Source organism: Nannospalax galili, unplaced genomic scaffold (genome assembly GCF_000622305.1).
Source record: "Nannospalax galili isolate Female #2095 unplaced genomic scaffold, S.galili_v1.0 scaffold238, whole genome shotgun sequence".
Taxonomy (NCBI): Eukaryota; Metazoa; Chordata; class Mammalia; order Rodentia; family Spalacidae; genus Nannospalax; species Nannospalax galili.
Window position 1 is genome coordinate 3,711,718 of NW_008341888.1, and position 12,547 is coordinate 3,724,264.

At 36.4% G+C, this 12,547-nt stretch overlaps 1 protein-coding gene across 8 annotated transcripts in view; it reads left to right on the forward strand.

The window, feature by feature from the left end:
• The window catches only part of Abcb7 (ATP binding cassette subfamily B member 7), a 155,323-nt gene that overhangs the window by 135,377 nt on the left and 7,399 nt on the right, over nt 1-12,547 (forward strand). For all 8 annotated transcript variants that reach the window (XM_008837681.2, XM_029565687.1, XM_029565689.1 and 5 more), the window contains one exon: nt 1,013-1,120. In XM_008837681.2, the coding sequence (XP_008835903.1) occupies nt 1,013-1,120 (108 nt within the window). The remainder of the gene's footprint in view (nt 1-1,012; nt 1,121-12,547) is intronic.

Genomic DNA, 12,547 nt, shown 5'->3' on the forward strand with positions numbered 1-12,547 from the left:
TTACACTAAGTGAATTAGTTTGAGAATTTATTATATTTAGAGTGAAACTTAAGCAAGACTAATCCCATTCAAAGGAGAATAGAAACTTACTTATGAAAACTTTATACCTAAAAATATGTTGTACAAGTTGAAATTCCCAAGAGCCATCTTTGAGTCACATGGCATTACTCAGCCAGAGATCATAACCCATTAAGAGTTTACCAAGAGTCCCTGAGAGTAAGGACTTTTAGAAATTTGATAGATTTCAATCGGCTCTTCTAAAAGATCAAAGAACACTCAATAGGGCAAGTTTAAGTTCTTATAGGTAGGAAAGGAGAGTCCACAAACTTGATTGTTACTATATCCTAGTAAAACATAAGATCTTTTCAGATAACTTCTTTCAATAATTTTAGACTTTTAATAAATAAAATGTTTGGTAATACCTGTGGGAAGCCAGTATCCCCACCGACCACACTGTTGTCTCTAGCCAGCCAGTTCTCCTTAGACCCAGGTTTGCAAGCATAACTGAATACATACAGAACTCTCTTATACTTCATAGGCAGTATACAAAATGTATTTTCTCGATACAGTAAGAACTCAAAATGTTTCTTCAAAAAAAGGCTTCTTCAAGTTAAAGTACGTGGATGTTATTTGAATTGGAACTGAGGAAAAGCAAATGGTCCCTGACATTTTTAGTTTACCCTTCTTTCTTTGAGTTCTTTTTCTTTTCTCTACATCCTGTCACTTGAGCGCTTCCTCATTTTTGTTTTGTTCCCATTGATAGATATTATATATGGCCATGCTCTTGATATCACTGGTGTTGCTTTTGTCTTTTTAAAAAAAATATCTTCTCCTTGATTGTGTTTTAAGGACATGTTGCCTATCTTAATGATTTTTCTCTTACTATGCACTCATTTCCCATTTTCCTTTATTTTTCTCTTTTTAGTAACTATTAGAAAAGTGTGTTTAATTTACATTTACTTAATGAGAATTCTGTTTTGTTTATTTTCTCCTACTCTTATCAAATATTCAGATGATTCTTAGTGCTATGAGGGATGTGGTCAAGCACAGAACTTCTATTTTCATTGCACACAGATTGTCAACAGTGGTTGATGCAGATGAAATCATTGTTTTGAGCCAGGTAAGAGATGAACTTTACAACTTAGTTTTCACTGCTACTGTCTTTCTTAATTAGAGAACCTTCTTTTTGCAACAAAGAGTGGTAAATGTAAGGATTCATGGCTGCTCAACGTGCTGAAAATAGGTAACAGATAAGTGCTCACCCCTAAACAGCACCTTTATACCACTTCCTCTAAGGCTCAGGGAGCATGGAGGAATGGGGGAAGGGCAGAAAGAATGAAAAAGCTGATAGAAGGGCTGTGAAATACCATCTTCTGGGCATCACACTACCGTTACAATTGTGATCTGACAGCAGCTGCAGCTACCTGGACTGGGCTGCACAACACTGAGTCTGTCAGCAGTCAGTCATGAACTGGGGAAGGACTCACAGGACTGTATCATTCCCTGATGATAGATTCTGGAAGAGGGCAGTCATTGTCTTCACTGGTTAGTCCACTAGGCTGTAATGAATAGTTCCAAACCTGGGGTCACACAGTCTGCTCTGTTTTAAAATTAGTGGGCCACAAAACAAAAAGAAGTGACTATAGGATAAGGGAGGAGGTAGAAGATAAGAGAAGGTGGTGGATGAGAGTAATTAGAATTCATCATATAAATATATGCAACTGTCAGAGAAAATTTTTAATAGAAGTTATAAAAAGAGAAAAAAATGTAATATTTGAAAAATGTTGGAAATTGTTATAGAAACCTGGAATTTAAATATTGCTTCTAATAAAATAAATAAAATTTGTGTTATTTAGATGAGATTGAATCCTGATAGGATTCTGGTTTTAGTCCCTTTTGTGGGAAATAATGCATGAAATTTCCAAGGATAAACTATATTAACTCACTCTTTATTAAAGTATTAAAAGCAAATGTTTGATCAGAAAAGCATTAATTCTTCATGATAGAAGCAGAGTTCCAAGGGTGTCCATAGAAAGTAGTTTTTCTGTATTCATTTTTGGTCTGAATAGAATTTTGGCACAATGTCTTCGATGTTGCATATATTTTCATTTTTTTAGCGTCATATATACTCTTGATGTCTTAAAATTTGCCATAAAATAAGAATGATCATTTCTAAACATGAGCACTTTTATTTTGTTTTCCCTCATAAGGAAAGTAAGCAAATAGCCTATTTTATGGGAATTGCTATACAAGTATACTATCTAAATAGTCTCAGGAAATCAGAATACCACTGTGGTAATTGGTAGATTTGAAAATTGTAATCATTCTCCTTTTTATTTAGGATCTCTTTTCCTTACCTCTTAGTAATTGATTATTTCTAACATTGTTCAGGTTTTTGTATCACATTCAGCCTTTTCTATAATTATCTTTCTCTTCTAATCAATACTGCATTTTTTTATCATCTTGAAAGCCTCTGTACTGGGAGTTAAGAGAAAGGAATCAATTGTGTGCTCTCTGTATTTTGAGTTATCAAGAGGGACTTCTTTTGTGGTGCTGGGGATTGGACCCAGGGCCTCATGCATGTTACCAGGCATTCAACCTTTGAACTGTATCCCTAGCCAGAGAGGTATTTTTTTCATTACAGTATTCATTTCAGTTCAGTACTATGATGTATATACTAGTTCCTTCATGACGAATTTGTGTACTTATCACTTTAAGCCTGTCTATTAGTTTGTTCATAAATGTTTCCATTCAGTAGAAAATAAGCTGCTTTTCCCCCCTGTATGATTATACCACAGTGTCTTAAATGGGAAGCATGCTGGCTAGTTTTTGTCAGCTTAACACAAACTAGAGAGTCGGAAGAGGGAACCACAATTGAGAGATTTTATTCATCAGGTTAGCCAGGGGCATGTCTATGGGGCAATGACCTCCTAAGGCAGATGCGTCTGGGCTTATATGAGTGAGGTAGCTGAGCAAGGCAGCGGGAAGCAAGCCAGTAAACAGCATTTCTCCATGGCTTCTGCTTCAACTCCTGCCTCTAGGTACCTGTCTTGAGTTCCTGCCTTGGCTTCCCTTTGATGATGGACTGTGAGCTGTAAAATGAAAATAAACCCTTTCTTCTCTCAGGTGGTTTTGGTCAGTGTTTTGTCACAGCAACAGAGAAGCAAACGAGAACAGGAAATTTTGTTTAAAAAAAAAAAACCTTATTATGTCATTGATGGTCAAGAACCTGAAGTAAAATGTAATTTGTGTGTTTTTACTAAACTTTCCAGTTTTATACAGTCATCCTCTCAGAGCTTTATAGAAAATGTTAAAATTCTTTAGGGAACTTGTACTTACATGCCTTATGCCATGGACATGCCTTATGCCATGCGATTCAAGTGCCCATACAGTTATATCACAGCGTTGCCACTTGGGTTTTGAATTATAATTAGAACTAATATATTAATGATCATAGCACCTATATCTATACAGATGTTCTTGGTGTTCTTGGTTGTTGACTCTACAGTTGCCTAATTATTTGACCTTAGTTTCAACTAGTGATCTTTTACCTCATGCATTCTATCAGCTTTTGCTTATAATATTCATATTAAGATGGCATATTTAGGAGACATGTAGTTAAATATGGAAGGTCAGACACACTTATCTCTTCTCTAATGAAACTAAAATGAAAGTGAAAGAATAAGAAGGATTATAAACCAACAATAACAGAGATCCTAGACGAAGAATTAACAGTAGATAAGAATATCAGAGAGTATAGGGAAGATGTTAAGTAGGCAGGGCTAACAAATTTGAATACTATGACGTGCCAAGATAGAGAGAAATCAGTTAAAAAGTAACTAGATTCATACTGTGGAAACCTGAATTGTCTCAGGAATTAGAGGCATCAAGGATTATAAAGTGAAGGTGAGGTTAAAAAAATTAAAAAAATTAGTGTTCATATAAGAAATAGAAGCCAGGCCTGATGGTAAAAGCCTATAATCTTAGCTATTAGGAAGAATGAGCACATGAATCACAAGTTCAAAGCTAGCCTGAGCTACAAAGTGGGTTTAAGGTCAGTTACAGAATGAATTCAGTGCCAGCCTGGGCAATTTAGTAAAGCACTATCTGAAAATAAAAAGTAAATGAGGGCTTAGAATATAGCTCAGTGTTAGTGTATTAGAAGCCCTGGGTTCGATCCTCAGCACTGTTTTAAAAAAAATGGAGCCAGGTATGGTGACATATACCACAAGTGGATCTCTGTGAGTTCAAGGCCAGTCTGGTCTATGTAATGACAGGCCAACTGGGGCTATAGGAAGACCCTGTCTCAACAAAAGACACACACACACACATATATGGCTACTGAGATACCTTAGTGGTTAAGAGCATCCAACACCCACATGGCAGCTAACAACCGTCCATTACTCTAGTTCCAGGAGATTCACAGCACCCTCTTCTGACCTTTCGGACCTCCCTGGGCATTGTATGACATGGGTGTACTTACATACATGCAGGCAATACACTTATACACATAAAAATAAAATATTTTTAAAAAATAAATGAATAGCCCAGTTCCCAGGACTCTTTATTACCCTTATAATTCAGTGTTTACACTTCCTAACTTTAGTAGGAAACTAGTAGGTTTCTTATCAGGAAGTTAAGACAGTTCTAGATGCATAGGGACCACAGAACACAATACAAGGAAGGGAGAAATTAACTGGAAATTAAAACAGAGTAAGGAATAGGACTACAGGCCTGCTCATGCCATTGACTCTTAAGAACTTTGCCAAGAAGTTGTTTATTTCCACCATCACCACTTTTTTCGTTGTCAATAGGTAATGGGAAGATACTTCTTGAGAAAAGCAACAGTAGCCTCTGGAGCCTATGAGGAACTATGTTTTTTTTCATTCAAACTACATACCTCCCCAAAAGAATATTTATAGTTGGAGCCACAACAAAATGGTTAAGTATCCAAATGACGATCTGGCCATGAAGCCTACCAATTGAGAAGGCCCTTCCTATGTATACAACTTCCAGTCAGCCTTTTAATGCTCCATTCTTCAGTGTTAGCAGAGAAACAAACAATAAAAGGATCTCAGTAGAATTTGTAGACAATGTGAAGAGCGTAAGAGAACATAAAAAATATAATATCCTGTGATGGGAGAGATGGCTCCATGGCTAAGAGTGGAACTGCTCTTGCAGGGGATCAGAGTTCTGTTCCTAGCACACATTGGGCAGCTCCCAATCACCTGTAATTCTACCTCTAGAGGATCTGACACCTCTGGCCTCTGAAGGTACCCACATGAAAACATGAAACACACACACACACACACACACACACACACACACACACACACACACACACACACACACACACACACACCAGGCACGCACACACGCAAACTTAAAAAAATAGAGTTCATGAAAAATGAAGGATTTCTAAGGTAATGACAGATGCTGTTTGGAAAAGGAAAGGAAACATAGTATGATTGCCAAGATTAAATGAAAAAAAAGTAAAGTGAGAAGACTATGTAGGATCCCAACTTTTGTGAAGAGGATGTGGGGGGAAGGGAATATGTGTGTATTTGCTTATTTTTGCCCAAAGCATCTCAGGAGTAAGAATAAAGTAGAAACTGAAACAGTTGCCTGCCTACAGGATGGAGGCAGAAAGGTTTGCAAGAGGTAGGGAGGGAGGAAGACCTTCCCGAGTATACTTCAATATTTAATTTTCTTTTGAACTATTTTATATATCAAAAATGATTATTTATATACATAGAAGGTGGCATGGCATGAAAGCAGAAGGGAGGCTACTGTTTGGTGGGCTGATGGGGACTAATGGAGGGATACTGAAGAGAATGATGTATACGTATAAAAATGTCATAATGAAACCCATTTTGTATGCCAACTGAAAAGTCAAAAATAAATCAAGGATGCAAAAATACAAAAATGAATACAAATAAAAGCAAATCCACACTGATAACTACACAGAAAAAAGTAGAATTTATCCAAGTAACTTTTAAATACATTACTCCAGTTATTTTGTACTTAATATTAAACATGTACTGAGTAAACACTGTTATTAGGAGTACAGTTCTTACTTGGGAGAACAAAGATGAAAATGAAGAATAATCAGAGAAGAAGAATCTTATCATGATTTATTTGAACAGAATTATCAATAGGAATTCCTGATATTTAAGAATTGTTTTATCTCTATTCACTGTTTCAGGCCTGGAAGCAGTGACAGCCCAGTAGCAAGGAGTATTCCTGGCACACAGATCGTGGTCACTACATTACTGTTTCTCACCAAAAGAAACCTTGGAGAAATAGTTGATCTGGTGCAGGGAAAGTAATGAACACATATCACAAGAACACAGAATCATTTTGAATGGCCTCCCACTGGCCAAATTTCAAATAATTATAGCAGCAAAAAGAGTAATCACGCTCATGAGCTGTAACATTTTGAATAAAAATCTAATTTCTGCATCTACAATGATACTTTTAAAGCAAGAAGTGCCAAGGGGAAAGGGAAAACCCTTCTTAAAGAAGAATACCAGCCAACCTGTAGAAGGAATGATCAATTTAGAAAGTCAGATTTTGCCATCACCATTGTAATAATTGCCTCAGAATACAGTTGTCACTGGTTGCTAAAGCTATATGGTGAAAACCCTTGAGGAATAGAATAGTCAGTCAGTTTTAAAGTAAAACCCATAGATTACTTATTAATTGCAAAGATAAATTTTTTTGCAATTAGAGAAATCTTGTAGATGCCCTTAGCATCCATAGTGGAACAAATTAACTTCCTGTATCTCCTGATGTGCTGATGCAGTGAGGACATATCACCTATTTCTGACCAAAAAAACAAGTTTAGCCTGGATCTAATAATTATGAACAACTAGACAAATCCAAACTGAAGGGCATTCTTTAAAAAGCAAAACAAAACAAAAACAAAAACATTTCAACCTGGATATTTTTGAAATGTCAGTAGCACACAGAGAAAGGCTAGGTTGCTGTTATCAGGCTAGCCTGATATTGCTAAGTGATAACACCAATTCAGTGTGCTGATGCCAGCACCAGTACTCTAGTTATTCCTCAGGCCACTGCTCCATTGCACTAGGCTCAATAGACTAGTCTTAAAAATATAAAATATATAAATTCAATATGCTGATCTTCTTTGGATCCCAGGCAGAGAAATGAACTCTATAAAGGGCAATATTGGTCCTGATAATGAAGGTTGAAAGTGAAGTGTATGTTAGATAAGAATATCAGTGTATTGCTACATTCCTTGGGGTGTGATTATAATTTTACTAGTCATGTAAGATACATGTTAATGATATATTTAGGCATACAGTATAATTATAATTCCCAAATGTTTTGACAAAAAGTGAGTGTGTGTGAGTGTGTGTGTGTGTGTGTGTGTGTGTGTGTGTGTGTGTGGGTAGTTGTAGGTGATGTGTATTCTATTGTAGTGGGGGGAGAAAGAGAGAGAACAGAGGGGGGATTAATTATAGATCAGAGTTTGGAGTCTATACCAAATCAATGAAGAATGCCTTTTGTAGGCAGTGTTAACAAAAAGAGCTACTGGAAGAAGGATAGCTTTCATTTTCATGAAAACTTAATTTAAGAAAATTTTAATTTCTAAATATGTATGGACTTCAGGGTATTCTTTTTAAGCCCTTTAAATCACTGTATATATCACAGTGATTTTGATTTGACTATTTTTTGATTACAGAAATTAACAACTTTTTACAATTTTAACCTTCCCATTTGATATGAAAAATAGAATATTAAACCTTTATATATTTTTTTAATTATTTAATAACCATATAATTAGAAGAAGCATTTCATTACAGCATTAACATTCAATAACAATTTCCAGAGCTAAGATGCATCTGTTTCAAGATTGGCTCTAATTTTTAGGTTTACAGTTAAATTAATACAGGCATACAATATTATACTCAGTATAAACCCTTTAAGACGTGAAATTAAATGAGGTTTTAACCTTTAAAAAAGATCTCCATTACATTATTACAATACACAGTTTCATACAGAAAAATTAATTTATAATGCAGTTGACACTAAGATGTTTGCACGTGCATTTCTAATCTCTGTATATCTGAATATCTGATTATTACTAGTCACAGTTGGTTACTTTCTGAGCTCCTTGGCATCTGAGCATGGATATAAAGTCATCAGGTAGATTTCAGTGGTAATGCTTTTCACATCTACTAATTATTAAGGAGCAAATTTTTATGCTTTGAAGAGTTATTTTTTAAATTTTTAAAAATTTAATAACAACATGATTAGAAGAAGCATTTAATTACAGCTATAACATATTCAGTAACACACTCCAGAGCAACGTTACATCTCTTTAAATTTTTAGGCTCACAGTTGAATTAATGCAGTTGTACAATATTGATCTCAGAATAAACCCTGTAAGATAAAAAATTGAGTGAGTTTTTACCCTTTAAAGAAGATCTCCATTTCAAGATAATGCTGTTTCCTGCATTTTTTAATATTATTTTTTATTTGTTTTAGAAGAGGCATATCATTACAGCTTTAACATGCACAATAACGGTTTCCAGAGCAAAGACACAACTCCTTTAAAAGTGTCGATAAAATTTCTAGGTTTGCCCGTATACTCTGTCATCTGTATTAAGACCCACTCTGTCAAGTCAATATCCCTAGACATTCCCCAGCACTAGTCCATCCACTGAGGTCTAGTCAGCCTATCTAGAGTCCCATAGTTGAAAAAATATTGGCAACTGATTATTGCAAGGTTAGGATGAGCTGATCTTCCTAAAACATGACACTAATTTTTAAGGGAACTAATATACACATTCTTGCTTTCTTAAACAGGTTTGGAACACAGTTTTACTCCTCTGTGTATACTCAAGTTCTCTGTTCTTTTGTAATGTATTTTGTTTGACCTTATAATAATTTCCTTCTGAAATTAAAATAATTTTTCTCCTCACCAAAAAAAAAAATTTCTAGGTTTGCTGTTGAATCAATACAGTTACACAGTATTGAACTCAGTATAAGCCCTGTAAGACATAAAATTGAATGAGTATTTAGCTCTCAAAAGAGATGTCCATTTCATTCTAAAATATACTGTTTCTTACAGAAAGACTCATTATTTTTGCTACTAACACTGAGATGTTGCATGTGTCTCTAATCTGTATGTATCTGATTATTACTAGTCATAATCGTATGTACTCAGATCCTTGGATCCTGTGTATGTCTATAAAGTCATCGGGTAGATTTCAGTGGTAATGTTCATCACCTCTACTAATTAACATGACGTAAACTTTTATAATTCCTCCTCAAATATAATACATTTTTAAAAATTTGTTGATTTATTTTTCTCTGTGTTTATCACAAAGAACATCCCACACCATCTTATTCAACTGTACACCCACTTCCCAGATGGCACCCTCCCATAGCCTCCCTTCCCCCACTAGAGCCCTTATACTCTGTTATCCCTGCTACTGTCCCTTGTGTTGTCGGCAGCCCCAGCCATTCCCCACAACTTGTCCATCTGGTGAATCTAGTCAGCCTATCTAGAGGTCTTTGTTTTAGGAGGGTCAGCTGTTTCTCATCTAGCAGCAATCAGTTGCCAACATTCCTTTAGATAAGATTGGGATCTGCTGTGTATTTTCCCGGTTCTATGCTGGGTTACTATCTGGGAGTCCCTTGGGCCACCCTGGCTAACAACTCAAAAGAAGGTATCTCCTGTCTGGCATTGTTGTTTGTTTTGTAGCCTTTAGCTATACATATGGACTCTTAAAAAATTATATTGGCCCCTTTAATCTTTGGTTATACTTTCCTTTTGGGTGTTTAAGGCCATACAGTTGGCCCAGATAAACCAATTTATTTTTACTCCTAAGGTCATTTGAGGATCTGTTCCTCGGGGGTTAGATGGGCTTGGGAGGAGTCGCTGGCTCCTTTCTTTTACCAGTTCCATCTATGTGAAGATAAGTCAAAGGTCCTGCTCGACCATGGCTGACTTCACTTGGAAGCATGGAAGAAATGATTCCTCTGTGTTAACCCTCCTCTTTGTATACTGGACACTGGTTCATGTTCATCTCATGGGGTCTCCTAGGCCTCCTTGATCAAGAGAATAGGTGACCCACCACAATTATAGGACATTTTGGGACATGCTCATAGTCCCCTGGAACGAGTCGACCTAGGAGCGCAAGGAGCAAAAAATGTCCTTTATGTCCCTCTGACCAAATTAATATAGGCCTCAAAGTATGTCTGTTAAACATCCAAGAAGGTTAGTTCCACCAGTCTGGTACTTATACTTACTGAGTGCCATGTAGATACATCTTGGGCAAAAACCAATTGTTCTCAGATAAACCGTACCTAGACATATATTTCTTGATCTGCTCTGTATAATTTGTCAGTAGGTTGTTGGTAATGTGGTTCCCTCTGGTTTTTAAAACTAGCTTGACATTGTTTATCTCTCTCATTGTCTAACCCCCTCCATCATGGTTTCCCCAGTTAAGGTGCCCCCATTTTCCCCCTTTCTCCCTTACTAATACCCTTCTCCTATGGTCCTACCTCTCTTGAGCTCCTTCTTTCCCTTTATTCCCTAAGTTCCTTGTATGTATAACCAAAGATTAAAGGGGCCAATACAATTTCATAAAAGTCCATATGTATAGCTAAAGGCTACATAACAAGCAACAATTACCTATTTCTCACTGTTCTTCTCTTTCAGGTTCTTTCTTTTCCTTTACCTCCCTGTTTCCTTTCCATTATCCTGGTTCCTGTAGTTATGTCTGGATACATACTCACTTGTCAGGATTTGGTTCTGGGATCCGCATATGAGGGAGAACATGCATCGATTTTTTTTCTGAGTCTTTGTTCCTTCACCCAGTATAACAGTTTCTAGTTCCATCCATTTACCTGTAAATTTCATGATTTCATCTTTCTTTACTGCTGAGTAAAACTCCATCATATAAATGAACCACATTTTCATTATCCACTCATCAACTGAGGGACACTTAGATTGCTTCCATCTCTTATCTATTGTGAAAAGAGCAGCAACAAATATGCATGTACAAGTGTCTCTGCAATAGGATGAATTCTTTGGGTATATGCCAACGAGTGGTATAAATGGGTCAAATGGTAGGCTCAACTGTAGTTTAAGAGTTCTTCACGCTGCTTTCCATAGGAGTTAAACAAGTTTGCAGCCCCACCAGCAGTGGATGAGTGTTCCCCTTTCCCCACATCCTCTCCAACATTTGGTATCATTTGTTCTCTTGATCTTAGCCAGTCTGAGGTAAGATGAAATGTTAAAGTGGTTTTAATTTGCATTTTCCCTAATTAGTGATGTTGAACATCTTTTAAGATGCTGCATAGCCATCTTTACTTCTTTTCAGAACTCTCTGTTCAGATCCTTAGCCCATCTTTTAATTGGGTTACTTCCTGTCTTGATTCTTTGTTTTTTGAGTTCGTTATATATTCTGGATTATAAAGCTCTGTTAGATGTGTTGCTGGTTCTCTTCACTTCCCTGGTTGCCTCATTTGATGTACAGAAGCTTTTTAGTTTAATGAGTTCCCATTTGTTGATTCTTGACCTTGTTTCCTGAGCAATTTATGTCTGGTTTAGAAAATCCTTTCCTACACCTATATCTTCTAGGTTTTTGCCAATGTTTTCTTCTAACAGTTTCAGAGTTTCAAGCTTCACAGTGAGGTCTTTGATCCATTTGAAATTGACTTTTGTGCAAGGTGAAAGATGGGGGATTAGTTTCATTCTTATATAGGTGGGGATCCAGTTTTGCCAGCACCATTTGCTGAACATGTTATCTTTCCTCCAGTGAATGTTCTTGGCCCCTTTGTAAAGTATCAGGTGGCTGAAATTGCATGTACTCATATTTGGGTCTTCAGTTTAGTTCCATTGATCTCTGGGACCATTTTTGTGCCAGTACCATGTTGTTTTTATGACTATAGCTCTATAATACAGCTTAAAATCTAGTATAGGAATCCCCTCAGTATTACTCTTATTGCCCAGGGTTACTTTGGCTATCCGAGGTCTTTTGTGCTTCCATATGTATCTTAGGATGGTTTTGTCCAATTCTGTGAAAAATGTCATGGGGACTTTGATGGCTTTTGGTAGGATGGTCATTTTCACAATATTAATTCTTCCAATCTATGAGCATGGGAGGTTCTTCCATCTTCTGATGTCTTCCTCAATTTCTTTCTTTAAAGATTTAAATTTTTCATTGTACAGCTCTTTAATGTCTTTGGTCAGGTTTATTCCAAGATTTTTTTTTTGCAGCTATTGTGAAGGTGAGTGTTTCCATGTGTATAGAAAGGCTACAGACTTCTGTAGGTTAATTTTGTAACCTGCCACTAGCATGGGAGGTTCTTCCATCTTCTGATGTCTTCCTCAATTTCTTTCTTTAAAGATTTAAATTTTTCATTGTACAGCTCTTTAATGTCTTTGGTCAGGTTTATTCCAAGATTTTTTTTTTGCAGCTATTGTGAAGGTGAGTGTTTCCATGTGTATAGAAAGGCTACAGACTTCTGTAGGTTAATTTTGTAACCTGCCACTTTACACTTTACT